The sequence below is a fragment of the Lynx canadensis genome, chromosome C1, assembly GCF_007474595.2.
Source record: "Lynx canadensis isolate LIC74 chromosome C1, mLynCan4.pri.v2, whole genome shotgun sequence".
Lineage (NCBI taxonomy): Eukaryota > Metazoa > Chordata > Mammalia > Carnivora > Felidae > Lynx > Lynx canadensis.
Window position 1 is genome coordinate 158,381,873 of NC_044310.1, and position 21,924 is coordinate 158,403,796.

The following is a 21,924-nucleotide window of genomic DNA, read 5'->3' on the forward strand; positions in this document are numbered from 1 at the left end:
AAATGTGATATGCAGTGATTAAAGTATACTCTCAATCTTTAGAGGAGAAAATAATACTTTAAGATTTAAAAAAATCTGCCATATATTTATGTTCTCAAGATCTTGACCCAAAATCTGATAAATATTATAATGTCACAAATAGACATTAAAAAAATAACAAACTTATTTAGTTGCTGTTTGACTGGTGGAATGCAAAACTTGGTTTTGTGCTGTTCTGCTTTCACACCAGTAGAGGAGGCACAAGTTAAGAGAATAAAATTATCTGATCTCAGAGATGATGGGTATCTACCAAAAGTTTGGTAATATTGCTGTGTTTTTCACAACTGGGAAAATAGCCAAAGAAAAATGAATTTTATTTGTAAATATTTAACAAAGTGGTTTAAAATGTTGATGATTGCAGAAAAAAGTTTTGAAGAATATCTTTTTAATGAAGTATTCATTTTTGTTATTGTTATAGACTATTTTTTAATGTATTGTTTCCACCAATTTTTAAACCTTAATGTTATATTGCTGAACATCATATAATACCATGTTTTATCTGTGCTTTTCTTTTTTTATTAGGTTTTTTTTTTAGTTTTTTTGTTGTTGAAATTTTTATTTTAATTTACATATTTTTTTAAATTGTATCCAAATAGCATATGGCACAGCAATGATTTCAGGAATAGATTTCTTAATGCCCCTTAACCATTTAGCCCATCTCCTCTCCCACAATCCCTCCAGTAACCCTCTGTTTGTTCTCCATATTTAAGAGTCTCTTCTGTTTTGTCACCCTCCCTGTTTTTATATTATTTTTGCTTCCCTTCCCTTATGTTCATCTGCTTTGTATCTTAAAGCCCTAATATGAGTGAAGTCATATGATATTTGTCTTTTCTCTGACTAATTTTGCTTAGCATAACACCCTCTAGTTTCAGCCACGTAGTTGCAAATGTCAAGATTTCATTCCTTTTGATTGCTGAGTAATACTCCATTGCATATATACACTACATCTTCTTTATCCATTCATCCATTGATAGATATATGGACTCTTTCCATACTTTGGCTATTGTTGATAGTGCTGCTATAAACATGGGGGTGCATGTGTCCCTTCGAAACAGCATACCTGTACCCCTTGGATAAATACCTAGTAGGGCAATTGCTGGGTCATAGGGTAGTTCTATTTTTAATGTTTTGAGGAACCTCCATATTTTCCAGAGTGGCTGCACCAGTTTGCATTCCCACCAGCAGTGCAAAAGAGATTCTTTTTCTCTGCATCCTCACGAACATCTGTTGTTGCCTGAGTTGTTAATGTTAGCCATTCTGACAGGTGTGAGGTGGTATTTCATTGTGGTTTTGATTTGTATTTCCCTAATGATAAGTGATGTTGAGCATTTTTTCATGTGTCAGTTGGCCATCTGGATGTCTTCTTTGGAGAAGTGTCTATTCATGTCTTTTGCCCATTTCTTCACTGGATTATTTGTTTTTTGGGTGTTGAGTTTGATAAGTTCTTTCTAGATTTTGGATACTAACCCTTTATCTGATATGTCATTTGCAAATATCTTCTCCCATTCTGTTGGTTGCCTTTTAGTTTTGCTGATTGTTTCCTTTGCTGTGTAGAAGCTTTTTATTTTGATGAGGTCCCAATAGTTCATTTTTACTTTTGTTTCTCTTGCCTCTGGAGATGTGTTGAGCAAGAAATTGCTGTGGCCAAGGTCAAAGAGGTTTTTGCCTACTTTCTCCTTGAGGATTTTGATGACCTCCTGTCTTACATTTAGGTCTTTCATCCATTTTGAGTTTATTTTTGGGTATGGTGTAAGAAAGCGGTCCAGGTTCATTTTTCTGCATGTTGCTGTCCAGTTTTCCTAGCACCACTTGCTGAAGAGACTGTCTTTATTCCATTGTATATTCTTCCTGCTTTGTCAAAGATTAGTTGGCCATACGTTTGTGGGTCCATTTCTGGGTTCTCTATTCTGTTCCATTGATCTGAGTGTCTGTTGTTGTGCCATTATCTGTGCTTTTCTGAAGCATATGTTAAATATTTTAAAAACAAATTTTATTTATTTATTTATTTATTAATTATTTTTAAAAATTTACATCCAAATTAGTTAGCATATAGTGCGACAATGATTTCAGGACTAGATTCCTTAGTGCCCCTTACCCATTTAGTCCATCCCCCCTCTCACAACCCCTCCCGTAACCCTCAGTTTGTTCTCCATATTTGTGAGTCTCTTCTGGTTTGTCCCCCTCCCTGTTTTTATATTATTTTTGTTTCCCTTATGTTCATCTGTTTTGTCTCTTAAAGTCCTCATATGAGTGAGTCATATGATTTTTGTCTTTCTCTGACTAATTTCACTTAGCATAATATCCTCCAGTTCTATCCACCTAGTTGCAGATGGCAAGATTTCATTCTTGTTGATTGCTGAGTAATACTCCATTGTATATATATATACCACGTTTTCTTTATCCACTCATCCATTGATCGACATTTGGGCTCTTTCCATACTTTGGCTATTGTTGATAGTGCTGCTATAAACATGGGGGTGCATGTGTCCCTTTGAAACAGCACAGCTGTATCCTTTGGATAAATGCTTAGTAGTGCAATTGCTGGGTTGTAGGGTAGTTCTATTTTTAGTTTTTTGAGGAACCTCCATACTGTTTTCCAGAGTGGCTGCACCAGCTTGCATTCTCATAAAAACAAATTTTAAGTGATATAAATGTCTTTGATCTTGAGAAAGTATTTGTCAAAGTTTAAGTGTAGATATTAGGTATAATTGAAACTTCTTTTTTGTCAAGACAGTGTAGTAATAGATATATGTTGAATTTATGATCCATCAGAGACCTATCTGAAGAAAGTTTATAGTATAGAATTTTAGTATACCCTTCCTACCCCCTAGAAAACAAAAACAAAAAACAACGCATAGTTCAGCCATCAGCATCTCTCTTTACCTTTCTTTAAAACCCTTGAAGAGGTAGTCTCAGGTTCTCCGTACTCTGGTTTCTTAACAACTTCTTTTTATATGGTTTTGTACCTATTTGTTTACTTGTAGGCTTTTACTAGACTCTTAGTTCCTTGAGGGAAGATATTTTTGTCTCTCCCTTTACATCTTTAGTACTTTTTTTCAGTGCTGGCACATAGTAGGCATTCAGAATACATTCATCGAATAAATAAATTGGAGTAGTTCATCTTGAAAAAAGATGGACGGGAGGAAGCATTTGCATGGAAAGCCTAATGTGACATAAACACTGTGGTCTTAAGTGGCTCTGCCATTTTCAGGTGGTGGTAGTGGTGGCTAGTCATTTGAATATATAAAGAGTATGTATATAGTAAATTTTATTGCTTTTTTTAAATTTTGTAATAAATAGAAATTTGGACTGGGATTGGGCTCAAACTTTCAAAGTTTTCAGGGAGCCATTAAATACTTAATGCAATCAGTTTTAAAGGGGAAATTTTATTAACAATACATATTTATTGAATGCTTGTTATATGCCAGGCACTCTGTAAAGCAAACAGCATTGTATCTTTTATTTTTCACATAGCAGACTTAATTGCTCTGAGCACTTAATTTCCTTCATTGAGAACCAGTAGTTCTCAACCAGGAGTGATTTTTATCCTTCAAGGGACATTTGGCATTGTCTGAAGACTTGGATGGTTGTTACTGACATCTAGTAGAAGCTAGCTAGATCTGTCCCCCCCTGAACAAGAATTATCTGGCCCCAAATATCATTGGTGTCAAGACGAGAAAGCTAGCTTAGACCCATACTGACATAGAGGTATCCTTTTTTTTTGTTTTCTGGTATCTTGTCTTTTGTAACGTATTTTGTGTTATTAGTTGCTTAGAACCAGATCATAGTTTGATTTATACCCACTTCACATAGTCATAGAAGACTGTATCTTCAGAGCTATTTTTATTAATTTTTCCTCTTTCCTGTTTTGTTCTCCATATTTTTTCTAATTCTCTCACGACCCCCATTGGGCTTTTGAGTTCCTTCCTGTACAATATTTTTATAATTTCTTAGTAATTTCTGAAGTGCAGTGATGTTTCTTGGCAGTTTGGAAATCTCTGTTTTAAAAAAAAATGTGTATTTTATTTTATTAAAACATTTTTAATGTTTATTTTTGAGAGAGAGAGAGAGGTGAACAGAAGAGGGGCAGAGAGAGAGAGGGAGACACAGAATCCAAAGCAGGCTCCAGGCTCTGAGCTGTCAGCACAGAGCCCTACACAGGGCTTGAACTCACAAACTGTGAGATCATGATCTGAGCTGAATTTGGATGCTTAACTGACTGAGCCACCCAGGCGCCCCAAGAGATGTATATTTAAATAAAGCAGTAATAACAAAGGACAAATAAATGTACTCTATAGCTTCAGGCTAAAACTCTTTAATCATTTTCTTATAAGTTAATTTATGTATAAACTATTATATTCATGTGATAACATTTCATGTACTTAAATATCATACTCATGAATAAATGTATTAGTTTTTATGTAAACCTTAATTTTGTTTTGAAATTTATTTTGTATGTGAAATAATAGCATCTGCTTTCTTCATGTGATACCTTTTATTTGCTGTATATTTGACTGTATAGTTGACTGTTTCAGTTCTTATTAGAGCACAACAGGAAATAACCCTAAATGGTGGGACTTCCTGGTCATTTTCATTTTCTTTTACTTCTAAGGGACAAGAAGTGGCTAAACTGATTTTACTGAGTGTGATCGTTTTTTATTTGCAAGAAGGCAGTAGAAAATCCTTGTGAAGAATTATGGTGAAAAATGATTGGATAAATTGACCCTATTATGTCTTTAAAATCAAGCTTGGTGATAGGCCCTTTTTAGGCGGTTAGTAATTGCTAAATTAATGAAAAATAAATTTCTTTAAATTTTTGTGCTGAGTGTTCAGGTGAAAACAAGCCATTTGCTGTATGTAATGGTTAGATGTTTAGAATCTTAGGATCTTGTTGCTGGAAAAGGCCTTTAAGATCTACTATCCAGGTTGCATCAAAGTGTCTCTGGGGCCATCACTGGAAGAGCAGGTTGGGCAACAGCAAGAGAAAGCCTAAAGAGAATGGAGGTGGCGCATACTGCTTTCTTCACTCCTTTCCAAATACCCCTTAGTGGGCAGTTCAGCTTTTAAAAGGAAAACAAAAACAAGACTACAACAACACAAACACAAACCTAACAGTTGGAAAACCATCAATATTGTATTTTATGTAGGAGGACATTGTGGCCCAAAGAAGTTAAGTGAAAATGTTTTTTAATGGCAGTATTGGAATTATTGTCTAGGCCTTTTCCAACCCGCAAATGTGATTTTTATACAGTGGCTGTTTTAAATTCAGCTGGAAAGTAAGTTTTTTCAACAATAATTTTTGATATTTCTATTGCTTCCCATCTCCCATCTTGAAGGTTAATGACTGCTGGCCCATGTTTGAAAGTATGATGTATGAGTTTATATACATATCATTTTTGCTTCAGCCTAGTCAATAATTAGGTGTTGGTTTGAATCACTTGGAATTTTTTTGCTGTCATGTAGCTTTTCATTTGCATTATTCTATTAATGCTTTTGAAAAGAGCAGTCAAAATGATGTATTACCTGCTGCCTTGAACAAATATATAACCTTTATTTTGGAATACTTTATTAATCTAGGTGCTACATATCTAGGAGCTAGCAAACAAAGAAACAAAATGAACACTAAACATGCTTATCTATGCTAAATGAAATAGGATAGTTGAAATATTTTATCATAAGCTATTGAAATTTTTTGAAAATTATGCTTTTAAATAGCTACTATAATAGTATATAGAAACCAGCTTTTTTTTTTTTTTTTTAAACAAACTTAGTTTTATGTCTTTCTCATCTTGAATCATAGATGCAACTCATTTCTCTGGTATGTTAATGATATATATCTTTTTGTTTTTTAGTTTTTTCCCCCTATTTACATAATATCTGTTTATTCTAAATTGAGTTTTCTGCTGTTTGGTCTCTGGCTTCCATATTAGAAGCATTCTTCAGATGTCTGATCATTCTGGCTGCTCTTGATAAAGAGCTCGGAGTACCTTGGTGTAGCTTGTAGATCCTGAGTTTTAATGTAGGGTGATTTGGGCAGGCAGATGTGTTGAGAGCCTTTATGTTAGTCTCTTTAGAACTTTCTTTTTGGTCTAGAAAGAGTCCTCAGAGAAGTATTTTCATATATTGCCCAGAAGGTAATGGTTTGGCTGCCATTATTCTGTGAACCGAATGGGAGGAGACAAAGGCCTGGCTCTGAATCAGAAGTGAATACTGTGACCTTAATTCCCCATCCTCCTTCCTTTAACTGTGCTTGTGTTTTACCTTCTCCAGAGATGAATTCTCCAGTCAGAATTCTGTTGGAGTGGGAGAGAAACACTTCTTACTCCCGATCTCCTACTACTGAAGTACCAGGTGCTGTCAGTTTCTGACCTTTTGAGGATTCTGCAGTGTTACTTGGATTGATTCTCAGTTTTCCCAATTGCCTTCTTGTGATTTGGCTTTCTTAGTCTACTAGTTGAGTTACCATGCACTCATTTCCTTTCCAATTAACAAAATTGCATTTTTTTTCTTTTCTGATTTTCCCCATCGTTGTGGTTTTCATCCTTTAAAAAATACCATTATCATAGTTCTGTTGGAGTTTTGGGTGCAAGTAAAATTAAATACTTATGTTCATTCTTTGATTTTAACTTCAAGAGCTGAATGTGTAGCTCACTTTAATTTGCATTCTCTGGATTACTAGGTCCTTGAGGTTGAGCTTTAAAAAAATCTATTAATTTCTCTTCATGTTTCTTGCTCTGAGAACTGTGTATACATTATTCTTTGCCAGTTTTTCTATTAGGTTGTCTAAAGTTCATTCGGTCTCAAGTTTTACTTTTTATTTATTAAAAAAAATTTTTGTTTACATTTATTTATTTTTGAGAAACAGAGTGAGACAAAGTGTGAGCGGGGGAGGGGCAGAGAGAGAAGACACAGAATCTGAAGCAGGCCACAGGCTCCAAGCAAGCGGTCAGCACAGAGCCTGATGAGGGGCTCGAACCCACAAACTGTGAGATCATGACCTGAGCCAAAGTCGGACACTCAACCGACTGAGCCACCCAGGCACCCCAAGTCTTACTTTTTATAGTTAGATCTGTAACCCACCTGGAATTGATTTTTGTTTGTCAAGTAGTGATTTATTTATTCATTTATTTTTCTCCTATAGAAAACCAGTTGCTTTTGGATCATTTATTGAACAGTTCATTCCTTTGTCAATGATTTATTAATATGCTAATTTTGTCATAAACACTTGATCCTCATTATTTGCAAATTTGGCTACTTGCTAAAGTTTAAACCCCAGGTTAATACTTTCTCCTGGGTATTTGTTAAAGCTTTCTCCTGGGTATTTGCAGGTGTGTGCGGACATGAAGAGTGCACCTAGCTGAGGTTGAACAGAGCAAAGCTCTGTCCTCTTGTTTCAGCGCTCATACTTTAAACAAGTGTCCTTTTAGACTTAGTACTGTTTTTAGAACTGTTTTTGCATTTTTGTCCTGTTTACTATTTAAAATGGTCCCCAAATGTAGCTGAAGTGCTGTCTGGTATTCCTGAGGGCAAGAAGGCTTTGATGTGCCTTACAGAGAAAATTCGTTGTTAGATTAATCTTCATTCAGTCATGAGTTATAATGTTGTTAGCTGAGAGTTCAGTGGTAGTGAATCAATAATATGGTACATCCAGAAAAAGGTAGAGGAAATTCACTGATCTGTACACGGGGTCATTCCAAAAGGGGCTAAAATAACAACTGTAGTGTGTAATGAAGCTATGGAAAAGCTGAAAATCTAAATTTGTGGACTCATGAGATGGTGACTGATAAAAAGGTGTAGAGGATAACATTGTTATGAGACTGCAAGCCAAAGAAATTACTGTCATGTTTAGCAAGGGTCAGAAAAAAGGTAAGCCCTACTTTGCTAGTGCTGGCTGGCTTGCACGTTTCAAAAGGTAATATACTGTGAAAAATGTTAAATTTGCAGGCAAGGCAGGCTCTGTAGATCATGAGATGGAGGAATTTTAAAAATACTTGCTAAGGGGCGCCTGGGTGGCGCAGTCGGTTAAGCGTCCGACTTCAGCCAGGTCACGATCTTGCGGTCCGTGAGTTCGAGCCCCGCGTCAGGCTCTGGGCGGATGGCTCGGAGCCTGGAGCCTGTTTCGATTCTGTGTCTCCCTCTCTCTCTGCCCCTCCCCCGTTCATGCTCTGTCTCTCTCTGTCCCAAAAATAAATAAAAACGTTGAAAAAAAAATTTAAAAAAAAAATAAAAAAAAATACTTGCTAAGAGTTCTACAGAAAAGGGTTATGTTCAGAGCAGGTTTTCAGTGTTGATGGGACTGTCTTGATTTGCAAGGACATTGGCAAATATAATGTAAGTTGGAATTTTGATTAACAAAATTGACCCCAGATTTGCAGGAATCTAATTCTGTATTTCTCCTAGGAGCAATAATTCAGTGTGGTGTTTGTGGTGTTTGTGGTGACTTTATAGAGCATAACTACTGTGAGTAAAGTCAGTTGACTGTATCAGGTATCATGTATATAGACCTATTTCTCTTTTGTTCATTCTGTAAATTAATGCCGTACTATCACAAATATTGTTTCCTTCCTTCCTCCCTCCCTTCCTCTTCCTCCTCCTCCTCCTCCTCCTCCTCCTCCTCCTCCACCATCACCACCACCACCTCCACCCTCCGCCTCCACCACCACCACTTCCTACTCTTCTCCTCCTTCTCTCTTCTCTTTATAAGTTGTTTATTCTTGGCCCTTTGCCTAGAATTTTATGATCATATCAAATTTAATGATGAAACATGTTGGATTTTGATTGAAATTGTACTGATTGAAATTATCTAGAATAATTCCTAGATTAATTTGATAGAGATGCCATCTCTTTTTTAAGTTTTTATTTTAATTCCAGTTAACGTATGGTGTTATATTAGTTTCAGGTGTAGAATATAGTGATTCAGCAGTTCCATACATCACTTTATGCTCATCTCAACAAGTGCAGTCCTTAATCCCCATCACCTATTTCACCCATCCCCCCATCCACTTGCCCTCTGGTAACCATCAGTTTGTTCTCTGTTAAGAGTCTGTTTCTTGAGTTGTCTCTCTCTTTCTTACTTTCCCCACCCCCATTGCTTGTTTGTTTTGTTTCTTAAATTTCACATATGAGTGAAATCATATGGTATTTGTCCTTCCCTAACTGACTTATTTCACTAAACATTATGCTCTCTGGCTCCATTCGTGTCATTGCAAATAGCGAGATTTCATTCTTTTTTACAGATATGTAATATTCTATTATATATGCATACCACATCTTCTTTAGTCATTCATTAGTCAGTAGAAATGCCATTCTAACAGTAATGTGTTCTCCCACGGATGAACATATGTGTATCTCCATTTATTTAGGTTGTCTTAAATTTCTTTCCATAAAATTGAGAATGTTTTGGTATCTTTATTAGACTTACCTTATAAGTCGAATTATATTAAAATTTTTATAGATATATGGTATATTTCCTATAATTATCATTTCTTTTTGTTCTAGTGAATAAGAATGCAATTGATTTTGGGGCTTTTATTAGTTCTAATAATTTGTAGATTTTTAAAGATTATCTATGTGGACCATTAAATTATCTGGGAATAGTGATGATTTTGTCTCTGTTTTTCACACAAAGATTTTCTTTTTTTTTTTTTAAATTTTTTTTTTTTTTTTAACGTTTATTTATTTTTGGGACAGAGAGAGACAGAGCATGAACGGGGGAGGGGCAGAGAGAGAGGGAGACACAGAATCGAAACGGGCTCCAGTCTCTGAGCCATCAGCCCAGAGCCTGACGCGGGGCTCGAACTCACGGACCGCGAGATCGTGACCTGGCTGAAGTCGGACGCTTAACCGACTGCGCCACCCAGGCGCCCCATACACAAAGATTTTCTATATGGGCCATTAAATTATCTGGGAATAATGATGATTTTGTTTGTTTTTTACACACTCTCTTGTCTTTGCTGGCTAGTCTCAACTATAATACATAATAATAGCAGTGATGAAAAGCCTTCTTGTCTTGTTCCTAACACTTTTCATGTGTCACCATTAGATACAATGTTTAGTAGTTTTGTAGTTACCTTTTGTCAGATTGAGGAGATTCTTTTTTATTGCAAGCCTACCAGGATTTTTTATTATGATTGAGTTTTTAATTTTATTAAGTGCTTTTCTTGCATCTCTGTAGATGATGGTATACAATCCACATATCTTTGCATTATTGGGAAAAACCCAATCTTGTCATTATTCACTTAAAAAAATATTGCTTGATGTGGTTTACTGATTTAAACATTTTTTTCCCCATTATACTTGCAAGAGTTTGGTCTTATAAGATAGTCTTTTTTTTTTTTTTTTTTTAAGTTTATCTTTATGTATTTTCAGAAGGAGTCAGAATCCCAGGCAGGCTCTGCGCTGTTAGTGCAGAGCCTGATGTGGGGCTTGAACTCAAGAACTGTGAGATCACGACCTGAGCCAAAGTAAAGAGTCAGATGCTTAACCTACTGAGCCACCCAGGTGCCCCATCTTAGAAGATAGTCTTATACATTTTTAAAATCATGTTGTTTTCATATTGGTAACTGGTTGTATTAGCATCATAGAATTATTTGTGTATCTTTTATCTGTTTGCTATTTTCTAAAATTTATGTCAGGAGTTGGAGATTATCTGTTTCTTAAAAAAATTGTTTTAGGCAGCTTTATTTAGATATATTTTACCTACAGTACAATTCACCTATTTAAAAAGTACTATTCAGTTAGTGGTTCTTAGTATATTCAACAGAGTTGTGCCACTGTCACCATAATAATTTTAGAAAATTTTCATCATTCTAAAAAGAAACCCTCATTATTCATTAACAATTACCACGCATTTTCCCCAACCCTACATTCCCTAGGCAACCACTAATCTACTTTCTGTTTTATGGATTTACCTGTTTTGGACATTTCATATACATGGAATTCAATGTGGTCTTTTGTGACGTGCTTCTTTTACTTAGCATAATGTTTTCAAGGTTCATCTACATTCTAGAATGTATCAATACCATTTTTTTTTATTGCCGAGTTAATATTCCATTCCGAGGATATCCACTTTTATTGGTCCATTCATCAGTTAATGGATATTTGGTGCTATTATGAATAATACTGCTATGAACATTTGTGTATAAAATTTTGTGTGGACATATTTCATTTTTCTTGAGTGTATGCCTGTGAGTGGAATTGCTGGGCCTTATGGTAACTCTGTGTTTAATTGTTTAAGGAACTACTAGATTGTTTACCAAAGCAGCTTCAGCATTATGCATTTCTATTAGCAGTATATTTGGGTTCCAATTTCTCCTTATCTTTACTAACACTTGTTATCTGTCTTTTTGATTATAGTAATCCTTGTGGGTATGAACTGGTATCTCATTGTAGTTTTGATTTACATTTCCCTGATGGCTAATGATGTTGAGCATATTTTTATTTGTTTATTGGCCATTTGTTTATCTTCTTTGGAGAACTGTCCAGATCCTTTGCCCATTTTTAATTGTATTAACTTTTATTATTGAGTTTTAAGAGCTCTTTATGTATTATGAATACTTACTTATCAGAAATATGATTTGTAAACATTTTCCACTATTCTGTGGGTTGTGGTTTGTCTTTTCACTTTTTTGAATGTCGTTTGAAGCACAAAAGTTCATTTTAATGAAGCTTAATTTATCTGTTTTTTCCTTTTGTTACTTGTGCTTTTGGTATCATATCTATTGCTTAATCCAGGATTACAAAGACTTATGCCTATTTTCTTCTAAGGGTTTTATAGTTTTAGCTCTTATATTTAAGTCTTTGATAGATTTTGAGTTAATTTTACATATGGTGTGAGGTAGTGGTCCAACTTCATTCTTATTTATGTGAATGTTTCTTGAAGTTTTGATAGAACTTACCTTTTAAACTACCTGGGCCTGATGTTTTATTTTTGAAGGAGGTGTAATTTAAAACTGATTTCACTTTCTTTAAAGCTTATAGTCGTAGAATTTTTACTCCTTTTTGAGAGGGATTGTCAAGTTATATATTTCTAAGAAATCTTTTATTGTCTTTTAAGTATATAATAAAAAAATTGTCTTTGCCTGTTTATTTCTATTATTTATTTGTGTTTGTTGTTTCTTATTCTTGATTAGTCTTATCAGAGGACTGTCAGTTTTACTATTTTTTTAAGAACAAGCATTTGGTTTTGTTGTTACTTCTTATTCCCCCTTGTCCATTTTGTTCTTTTTTCCTTATTACTATCTTCTTTCAATTTAGTTTGGATTTTCTCCCTTAGACACTTAGATTTTGACTTTTTACAAAAACATGCATGTAATGCTGGGGATTTCCTTCTAAGTACTGCTATAGTTGTATTCCACGATTTTTTTTCTCTATAGTTTAGGTTCTAATTTAAAATTTTTTCTATTATGATTATAATTATGTCTGAATGTATAAGAACATCATGTTATGAAATGTCTGCATGTCTGAAGTTTTGAGTTATCGTGTAGTGGATTTCTAGTTTTATTTGCTTTGTGACAAGTGGTTGTGGCCCATATATCCATTCTTTTGGTATTTTCTGAAATTTACTTTCAATCCTAGTATTTTGTAAATTTTCATAAATGTTCTAAGTGCACTTAAAATTATATGTATTCTCTAATTATTGGATGTTCTATATTTGTCTTAGGTTCAAGCTTGTTAATTATGTTGTTAAAAATCTTGAAAATCCTTACCAATTTATTTTTCTTGGGCTTTCTGTCAGAAATATGTTAATGTCTTCTATTATGATTGTGAATTTGTCAGTTTCTCTGTGTAATTCTCTCAAAATTTGCCTTTTGTATCTTGAGTCTGCTGTGATTTGTATACAAATCATTGTTAGTTTCTTCCTGGGGAGGCTGTTGTTCTTCCATCACAGAAGAGACAGACAAGCTCTCTTACTTCTCCTAGTGAGTTATCCTTTCATTGAGGGTGAAGCTTTTCAAAAGTGTCAGCTTTATATGGAATCTCAGTTCCAATAGCTTGAGGTCTGCCTACTCAAGGACTTGAAACCATCACTAAACACGTATTTAGTGCTCATTGTTAATTCCTTCCTTTTCTGGTAACTTGGGAAGTTCACTTTCTTTTTTGAGTTGAAATATGCATCAAAAAGATTACATTTTGTATTTTAACCAGCTTTCCCAGCTGTTTCTAAGTGGGATAGTTTTTCGGTTATCTGGGTTTTTTTGTTTTTGTTTTTTCCAATTGTTTCAACTGGAAATTTCTTTGTTGAATAGTTTATTTTGTATTCTTTCTGTTTATTTCCTTTTGTTAACATTTCCTATTCACATTTTTTTTTCTAGTTGTCAGCTTAGGGACTCTATATTCATTTTTATCTGATACAAAAAGAAAATAGTTATGTTTATTGTGAGAAAATAGTTATGTTTATCTTTTTGGCATTTTTGAGCAATTTGATTAAAATAGTACTGCGTAGAAAAATATGACCAAAAATTAGTATCTATAAATCACTATTTAAACCATAGTTTAATTTTGAATCTATCATCTAATTTTTGTTTTGCTTTCTTTTTACAGTTTAAAACAGAGTGGAAAGTTCCCTGGAAATCCCTGGCCTCCCTATAAGAAAAGGACAACACTCCATCCCAGCTATAAAGGTCTCATGAGACTTTTGCACTGTAAAACTTTACACATTGTGCTATTCACTCTGCTTTACAAGGTACAGTAGTAATTTGAATAGAAAGACTCAGATTAGAATTTATTTCCATAATTTTCAAATAAAAGTGTTAACATAATATTTGCATAAAAGTAGCACTCATAAAGCAAAGCGTATTTATACGTTAAAGATGTATGAAGATATGTCATAATCGCGTATATGTGAATTCTAAATTGAAAACGGAATAGATACACCATTCTTTGTGGGAAACTATTTCATGTTACCCCGTTTCAGATAGGAATATTTATTTATGGCTCCTGTAGAACAGAAGGTAAAATACTATAAAACGACAGGAGGGTGAAATAAACAATAGGTACCAAACGACTACCAGAATCCATTAAAATGACAAAACTAAGCGATGAGGGCCAGTGACCCTGTGTTTAGGGTTGTTTTCTTGGCTTTTTCCCTCTGATTAGGAATGCAACATGGAGGAATTTGAATGGTTTTATGTGTGGCAGCATTAAGAATTTGCTTTGGTAAATACCTTCTAAACTAAAAAGATACTTTTGCTCTCTTGTGACCTAGAATTTGTTTTATTCTTGGGTTTTCTTGTATAGAAGAGATTTATTTATATATTTGGCTAACATTAGCTATGTACCAGAAACTGTATACATAATATTGTGCAGTAGGTGTATATATATATATAACAGGCATATTTATGATCTGTTACGTATTAGAGATGAAAGATGGAAGAACTGTATACTTGTGTATAGATATCAATGAAGTAACTATACATGAGATAAACATAATTAGGTACAAAGAAAACCTTTTGTTTCTTATTCCTAATTAGAATTTGAAAAATTAAAAGAGGTTTTTAGAAAGCATATTTTTGTGCAGATTTCCAATTGCTATATACACATTTTTTAATTACTTTAAGAAATAATTAGTGCATTTAGTTAAGTACACATTTGGTTTTAATTTGCTTTGTAGTGAAAGAATACTTTTAGATTTCTGTACCCCCCCCATTCATTCAACTCTACCCCTTGACCACTTTTTCATCTTACTTATTAAGTTACTTCTGTTAAGATTTTAGACGTGACTCAAAAAACATCTTTAAATTGTTTATTTTCATTAATTTCTGAGAGGATTATTCAGTAAAATGATTTAAAATGTTCTTTTCTTCATCAAAAAAGGTAGATTTTTATTAGATACTTGTATTTACAGACATTTTTTGGATGCTTACCTATACCAGATTTTGTTTCAAATGCCTTATATATATTTACTTTGTTTAATTTTAACAAAAATTCTTATGAGTGAAAGTTTCGTTATTCTTATTTTTTAGAAATAATTATTGAGTTTTAGAGGTTAAATAATTAGATGCTGAAACTGAGTACTGTGATATCAGTTAATAAGTAATAGGTCAGTAAGTCATGTTTTAAAAATTAAAGGAGCGGGGCACCTGGGTGACTCAGTTGGTTAAGTCTCCGACTTCGGCTCAGATTATGATCTCACAGTTCGTGAGTTCGAGTCCCATGTCAGGCTCTGTGCTGACAGCTCAGAGCCTGGAGCCTGCTTTGGATTCTCTCTCTGCCCGTCCCCTACTCGGACTCAGTCTCTCTCTCTCTCTCTCTCTCTCTCTCTCTCTGTCTGAAAAGTAAATAAACATTAAAAAATTAAAAAAAAATAAAAGGAGCCTTACTGCAAATGATTTGTGTTCTTTCAAGTTATATTTTTCAGTCTTTTCATTTGCTTAATGTACAAATAGAGCTTTCTCAAAAATAGAAGGCAGTGTTTCAGTTGTTACAAGATTATGAACAGTTTTTTTTTAAATCTCAACTTTGTAATAGCTGTTCTGACTTTAATAATAATAGAAAAAACTCTAATTGACGTTGCATTGGCAAATCAACTTTCTAAACATCAGTATCAATGAGCCATCTCATCACCTGCCATGTTTAATGTTAAAAAACATTAATATAGAACATGTTAAGAAAACTTCTCAGAAAATCATTCTTAGAAAGTCATTTTTTTTCCTTAGCTTTTAGGTTACTCATTTGAAACTATGAGATGTAATGTCATAGGATTTCAGCCAAAATTTTTTTGAATTTAATTAGTAATGTTTAATTTATCAAGAGGAGGCAGCGTAGTAACGACAGGCAATAGTTGAGGTCTGAAATCTGTTTGGTGTTGCTTATACTAGCTGGGTGTGTGGCTGAGCCTTGGTTTCCTCTCTGTGAAGTAAGAGATTACAAAGGATGCCGTCGGGGCCTCCCAGCCTTCCGTCCTCTCCTCCTGCTGCTCCTCCCACCATGTGCACCACCTGCCTACTGTTTGTTGAACACCAACTGATACATGCTGTACCACACAAATTACAGTTGTTAACTTGTGGGATCCTCACAACAATTCTGGTCTGTTGTTCCAGGTTAAAGATGAGAAAACCAAGGCCAGAATCTGTGGCTCAAGGTCAAATAGCTAGGTATATACAGAATTTGTATAAAACAAGTTTTTTAAAAAAAGTTCCTTACCACCGTGCCACACAAAAGGTGACCAGAAAAGCCTTCTCAGTAGTCAAAATAAACATTAGAAAAGCAATGAACTGAAAATCTTTTTATTTTTCAGTCAGAATAAATTAGCTCTTAGGTGATTAAGTCCTTTTTTTAAGCCTGCTCAGCCTTTGGGGCAGTTTCTATGAGGCCCATCCTAGAATGTTCTCTTTTGTACTCTCTGTAATCTCACCTGCAGCTGACAAGGCCACCCCCAAACAACCTCTTTCTCTTACCCTCCCGTCATTTGGCTAGATGGCTTTCTTATAATGAGGACGGCATGATGGCTGCCAGGCCACTTTTTTCTTAGGTATTTTAGGTATCTTAGGTTAGTAGTTTGTTGCATCATGTTGAATGAGTGATGTGAGTTACTGAAATCCTGCATAAGATGTGTAAAACTTGCAGTGTATAATCCACATAAGGGCTGATTTATTGGTAATTTCTCAGAGAAGCCTCTTTTTCAACTAGCTGCATCCCTTTTTGCTTTCTCACCCATATAAACCAAAGACTAACACATACATTTACTCAACCTCAAAAAATACTCAGGCTGAGAACTTTAATTTTAGAGATATTTTAAGAACATTAATATTCTGTAAACACTTATTGTCCTCCCAATTATATGCCAGGTGCTATGCTAAACACATTTGCATGAATAATCCTATTTAGTACACTTATTTATTTGGTATTTTTGTCATCAGGAAAAGAGTATCAGCAAATGAGGATGCGAAACATTCTTGTTAAGTTATTTCATAGATCCGGTGTATTTATAATAATGGATTTAATGGACTACTTACTGTGTTACCTTTAGGAATCAGTGAACCAGTATTCCTAGATACTGCTTAAAAGACTGTGTGATCTTGAAAAGGAACCTATTGTTTCAGTTTTAGTTTGTCTTTTCACCAAGATATAGTTTTACTTTCCTTCTGATCATGTGGTATATTTATTTAAATATGTATGATTATTACTTTTATCTATTACTTTTATCTATAACAATGTTTTTAGATACTTAAATATATTTTGTGGAAAAAGTAATTACGAAGCATTTTTTCCCCTTTTTAAAGATTTTGATGGATCATCAAAATCTGTCAGAACACGTACTCTGCATGGTTTTATATCTGATTGAATTAGGACTTGAAAATTCAGCTGAAGAGGAATCAGATGAAGAGGTAAGTAAGTTTCTTTTATTTTTTAAATACTGAAGTTATGAAATGCCTTAACAAAGGTACTATGTTATCTTGAAATGTATTTATGGATTCATCATACTCATTAGCTATTCCTTAGAACTACTGGAAAAGGCCCTTTTTTCTTTTATTTTTTTTTAAGTTTATTTATTTTGAGAGAGACAGAGACAGAATGAAGGGAGGGGTAGAGAGAGAGGGAGACAAAAGATCCCAGGAGGCCTATATACTGCTGGCACAGAGCCCCACGTGGGACTCACAAACTGTGAGATCGTGCACGACCGTATCTGAAACCAAGAGTCGAGGCTTAATCGACTGAGCCACCCAGGCACCTCAATTTTCAAATATATGTATGTTCTTTTAGAGGTATCACTGATACTTTAAACTCTACTTACAAAATTACTGAATTTGAAATTTGTAGTTCAGCATATATAGGTCTAAGAAAAGGGATTAATGCAATTTTGGAGTTATGCTAATAACATTGATTACTAGTAAATGTTATGTTAGGACTTCAGTCTAGAAATTCTAATCATTTTATTAGGGATTAATTTTGAGTGGCAAACTCTTCTGTAAAGGTTTTATGTTAATGAAGTAAATATTGTTATATGGGAAAATTTGTAAAGTACTTAAGAATACAAGTTACAGGGCACCCTGGGTGGCTCAGTCGGTTGAGCGTCTGACACTTGATTTCCACCCAGGTCATGATCCCAGGGTCTTGGAATTGAATCCTACATTGGGCTCCATGCCAAATGTGGAGCCTGTTTAGGATTCTCTCTCTCACTCCCTCTACTCCGCACCCCCCACCCCTGCCCCAAAAAATAAATAAAAGGGAAAAAAATTGAAAAAAAAAAAAAAGGAAAAAAGAATACTGTACAGGTTGCTAGAGGTGCCTGGGTGGCTCAGTCAGTTGAGTATCTGACTCTTGACTTGATCTCAGCTCAGGTCTTGATTTCAGGGTTGTGAGTTCAAGCCTGGCATTTGGCTCCATGCTGGGCAAGAAGCCTACTTTAAAAAAAAAAAAAAAAAAAAAGAAAAAGAATACAAGTTGTTAATATGTTTCAGGACTTTAGAAGTATCACTTCAATAAAAGCAGTTATTACTACAAATTGATTTGCAAATGTAAGATTCCCTTCATCTCCTTTCTCCAAAAAGACAAAATACTGTGGAACATTGTAACAGCAAAAAACAAATAAAAAGACTAGGCAGTATGCTATTGTCTAAGATAAGTCAATGTATATTCTTTCATAGATAATAAAAGATCATTGATATTTCTCTAAGGCCAGGTCAGACTTTTGGTTGATTTTTTTCGACTTTCTTTTACAATTAGTCCAAATCAGCATTATTTGACTGTATTATGAATCATTATTAATGGGTACTGAAAAATACTCTGTATTGTTAAGTACTTCCAGATTGAAAAGTGTATTTTTTTTTCCCCAGGAGAAAGTTAGCTGACTTCAATTGGACTTACCTATATTAGTATTAAGAAATTTATTCTTGTATTTTATGTTTGAATTTGGGTTTATTGGCACTTGATAATTTGAAGATGAGACTGTAAAGGATGCAGAGATAAGACAGGCAGTGGGTGATTATTTGGGCTAGTTCATCTCCATTGTACCTTAGACCTGACTTTTGCAAGGTTTCACGTTCATTATTTTCATGTTTTAGGCATCAGTGTGTGGACCAGAACGTTGTCATGACAGTTGGTTTCCTGGCAGTAACTTAGTGTCAAACATGCGACACTTTATAAACTATGTTAGGGTGAGAGTTCCAGAGACTGCTCCTGAAGTGAAGAGGGACTCACCTGCAAGTACCAGCTCTGACAGCCTGAGTTCTTTACATGTAAGTGTAGAAGAGGGAAAAAGAAAAAGAAAAAGAAAAGACTACATGTTATGTTGGGGTATATTGTTTAGATCATCCTGTGATACTCAGAAGAGAAATGTGGTTGTAGGTAACTTTAAATTGTCTTTTGTTTCCTCTGATATATCTAAGCAACTTCTGCTTCACCCATCTTTTCCCTTTAATCTGCCAGAGTTCACGAAGGCCTAAAGTTCTTCAGAGAGAGGTAGATATATATGATACTTGCATTAACTAGCAATATGGCTTTAACTGGAAATCGGAAAACACTTTGAAGTATTTGTGTGTATATGTGTGTGTTTAATATGGTTACGTTTTTTAAAAAGTTTAACGTGTGTGTTTTTATATGGTGACTTAGGCTTAAAGAAAATTCACACTACTGAAGTTAAAAAATAATACTGAGTATTTATTCGTGGGTTTTTCTTAGTATTTTGGACCAGTTATAAGCAGCACGTTTGGGTTTGTTTGCATTTCTCATTGTTACTAATATCTTAAAAATGAATGTTTCCTAAATCAAAATAAATTTAATCTTTAATTGCTGGCAGCATGCCTATTTACAGATTTTTTTGCTTCTGTGGCAATTAATTAACTTTGATAAAACAAGCCCACAAAAATCTTAGTACAGTGTGCATTTGGATTCATTTTGAAAATCAGCTCTTTCATTGCATGTAGCTTTTAATTAACTAATTTTTAAAAGGCAGAAATGAAAAAATCTTGAAATGACCTGCCAAGTAACTGAATTTAAATACCTCTTATTCTTTCAATGTATTTTTTTGTGGATAGAGAGCACTGAATCAGATGTTTCTCTTAGCAGAGTCCATGGATAGGAACTTTCTTTGCCTTTGACAATATGTTTTTGCTGTGAACACCATAAAGAATTTTGATTAAATTGGAATCTTAATCAGAGGCAGCTTTTACCTCTAATAATGGTAGAGAGTACTTTGAAAAACAATTTGGATGTTAAAAAACAGCATATACTATAATTTAGCTCATAAAAGCTCTGTTGATATTGGAGCATCCTTTCTATGCTTGCTTAAAAAAAATTAAATCCATTAAACTGACTTGTATCTTAATTAAAAGATGATTTCTAAGAGCTCCGATGCAGTTTGACTGTTTTAACAAAAAGGCTTTTTAGAAGACAAATTATTGAGGGAAATATTTTAAAAATCCTTTCAAATAAATTATAGTGATATTCAAATATGAAACAGACCAGTTTGATTTTTCATCTTTATATTTTACTTTAGTAACTAAGCATTTATTAGAAGTAATTTTTCAACTTTGAAGTTCTTTAAAAATGAAATTAATTAGTAGTTCAGATTCATCAACTTAGGAAAAATTAGTTTATAATTTACTTAACTAGAAAATGTATCAGTCTTGTAGCAGTTAGTAAAGACATAATATTCTTTTTTTCTTTTTTTTAATAGAAGCATAGTTAACACACAATGTTATATTAGAAGTATAGTATTCTTGATAAATGTTGGGTGGAACATCTTTTATTCCTGTAAACTGGTGAGGAACTTCATGTATGATTTCTCCTTAACATGGCTATAGATACTTCTCAAGCTTTGTCTCTTTTCCCTGGTAGATTGGCCTAGGAGGTTGAGAAAGAGGTGTTACTGTGGATAACCTCCTTTTTCCCCAAAATTGTTTCCACATTGAGTGAGACTAAATATATTTGATTAAGAGAGGTAAAGGGACAGATTTACTTAAAGAGTAAATCTATTGGCTGAATCTTTGGATGGAACGTTGAACATTCCCTTTGGAAAATGTTATACTAATATGTTCTTACACTTGACATTGAATAACTTCTCTTGATTTTTCTTTCTCTTTTTTAATGGTAGAATTCTGGTACAGCTCAAGTTTTCAGCTTAGTAGCAGAGCGTAGGAAGAAGTTTCAGGAGATCATCAATCGCAGTAGCAGTGAAGCAAATCAGGTGGTTCGTCCCAAAACTTCAAATAAGTGGTCTGCTCCTGGTTCAGCTCCACAGTTAACTACAGCCATTTTGGAAATTAAAGAAAGCATATTGTCTTTGCTAATTAAACTTCATCACAAACTCTCAGGAAAACAAAACTCCTACTATCCTCCTTGGCTTGATGACATAGAAATTTTAATCCAACCAGAAATTCCTAAATATAATCATGGAGATGGTATAACTGCAGTGGAAAGAATTTTACTAAAAGCTGCATTGCAAAGCAGAATGAACAAACGCATCATTGAAGAGATATGTAGAAAAGTGACCCCTCCTGTACCCCCCAAAAAAATCACTGCAGCAGAGAAGAAAACATTGGACAAAGAAGAAAGGTAATTTTTATTTTTAATATTTTAAACATGTATGGTTCAGTTGAAGATTTGGTGGATCCCCTTTTTTGGCCATCTGAGGCTAATCATCTGGATGTTTAGCAGCTATAATCATAGTTGATTAGTTTGTAAGATAAAGAGAACCAAACATAGTCAGTGCTTGGGCATGTATAATGCTTGAGTTAGTTTGGGGTAAGAAGACAAGAGTTTATGACCCCAACATTAAATTACTCCCCTAAACTTGTGAGATCCCTTTGGAAAAATTGCTACTTCAGTTATTGCTGTGGGTTATCTAATGATTCTGCTGCTGTTTTCAAATACTATTATTAATCCAACTTTAAATGAAAATAGAAAAATTTTAAAAAATATTTTAAATATTTCTCAAAAATTTGG

General features: G+C 34.1%; 1 protein-coding gene across 5 annotated transcripts in view; it reads left to right on the forward strand.

Moving 5' to 3' along the window:
• UBR3 (ubiquitin protein ligase E3 component n-recognin 3) overlaps positions 1 to 21,924 on the forward strand; it is a 240,156-nt gene that overhangs the window by 104,165 nt on the left and 114,067 nt on the right. For 3 of the 5 annotated variants that reach the window (XM_030327918.1, XM_030327919.1, XM_030327922.1), the window contains exons 20-24: positions 13,582 to 13,723; positions 17,262 to 17,366; positions 19,044 to 19,217; positions 19,408 to 19,440; positions 21,074 to 21,534. In XM_030327918.1, coding sequence (XP_030183778.1) covers positions 13,582 to 13,723; positions 17,262 to 17,366; positions 19,044 to 19,217; positions 19,408 to 19,440; positions 21,074 to 21,534 — 915 coding nt within the window. The remainder of the gene's footprint in view (positions 1 to 13,581; positions 13,724 to 17,261; positions 17,367 to 19,043; positions 19,218 to 19,407; positions 19,441 to 21,073; positions 21,535 to 21,924) is intronic. The other 2 variants (XM_030327920.1, XM_030327921.1) reach the window with 1 other exon arrangement.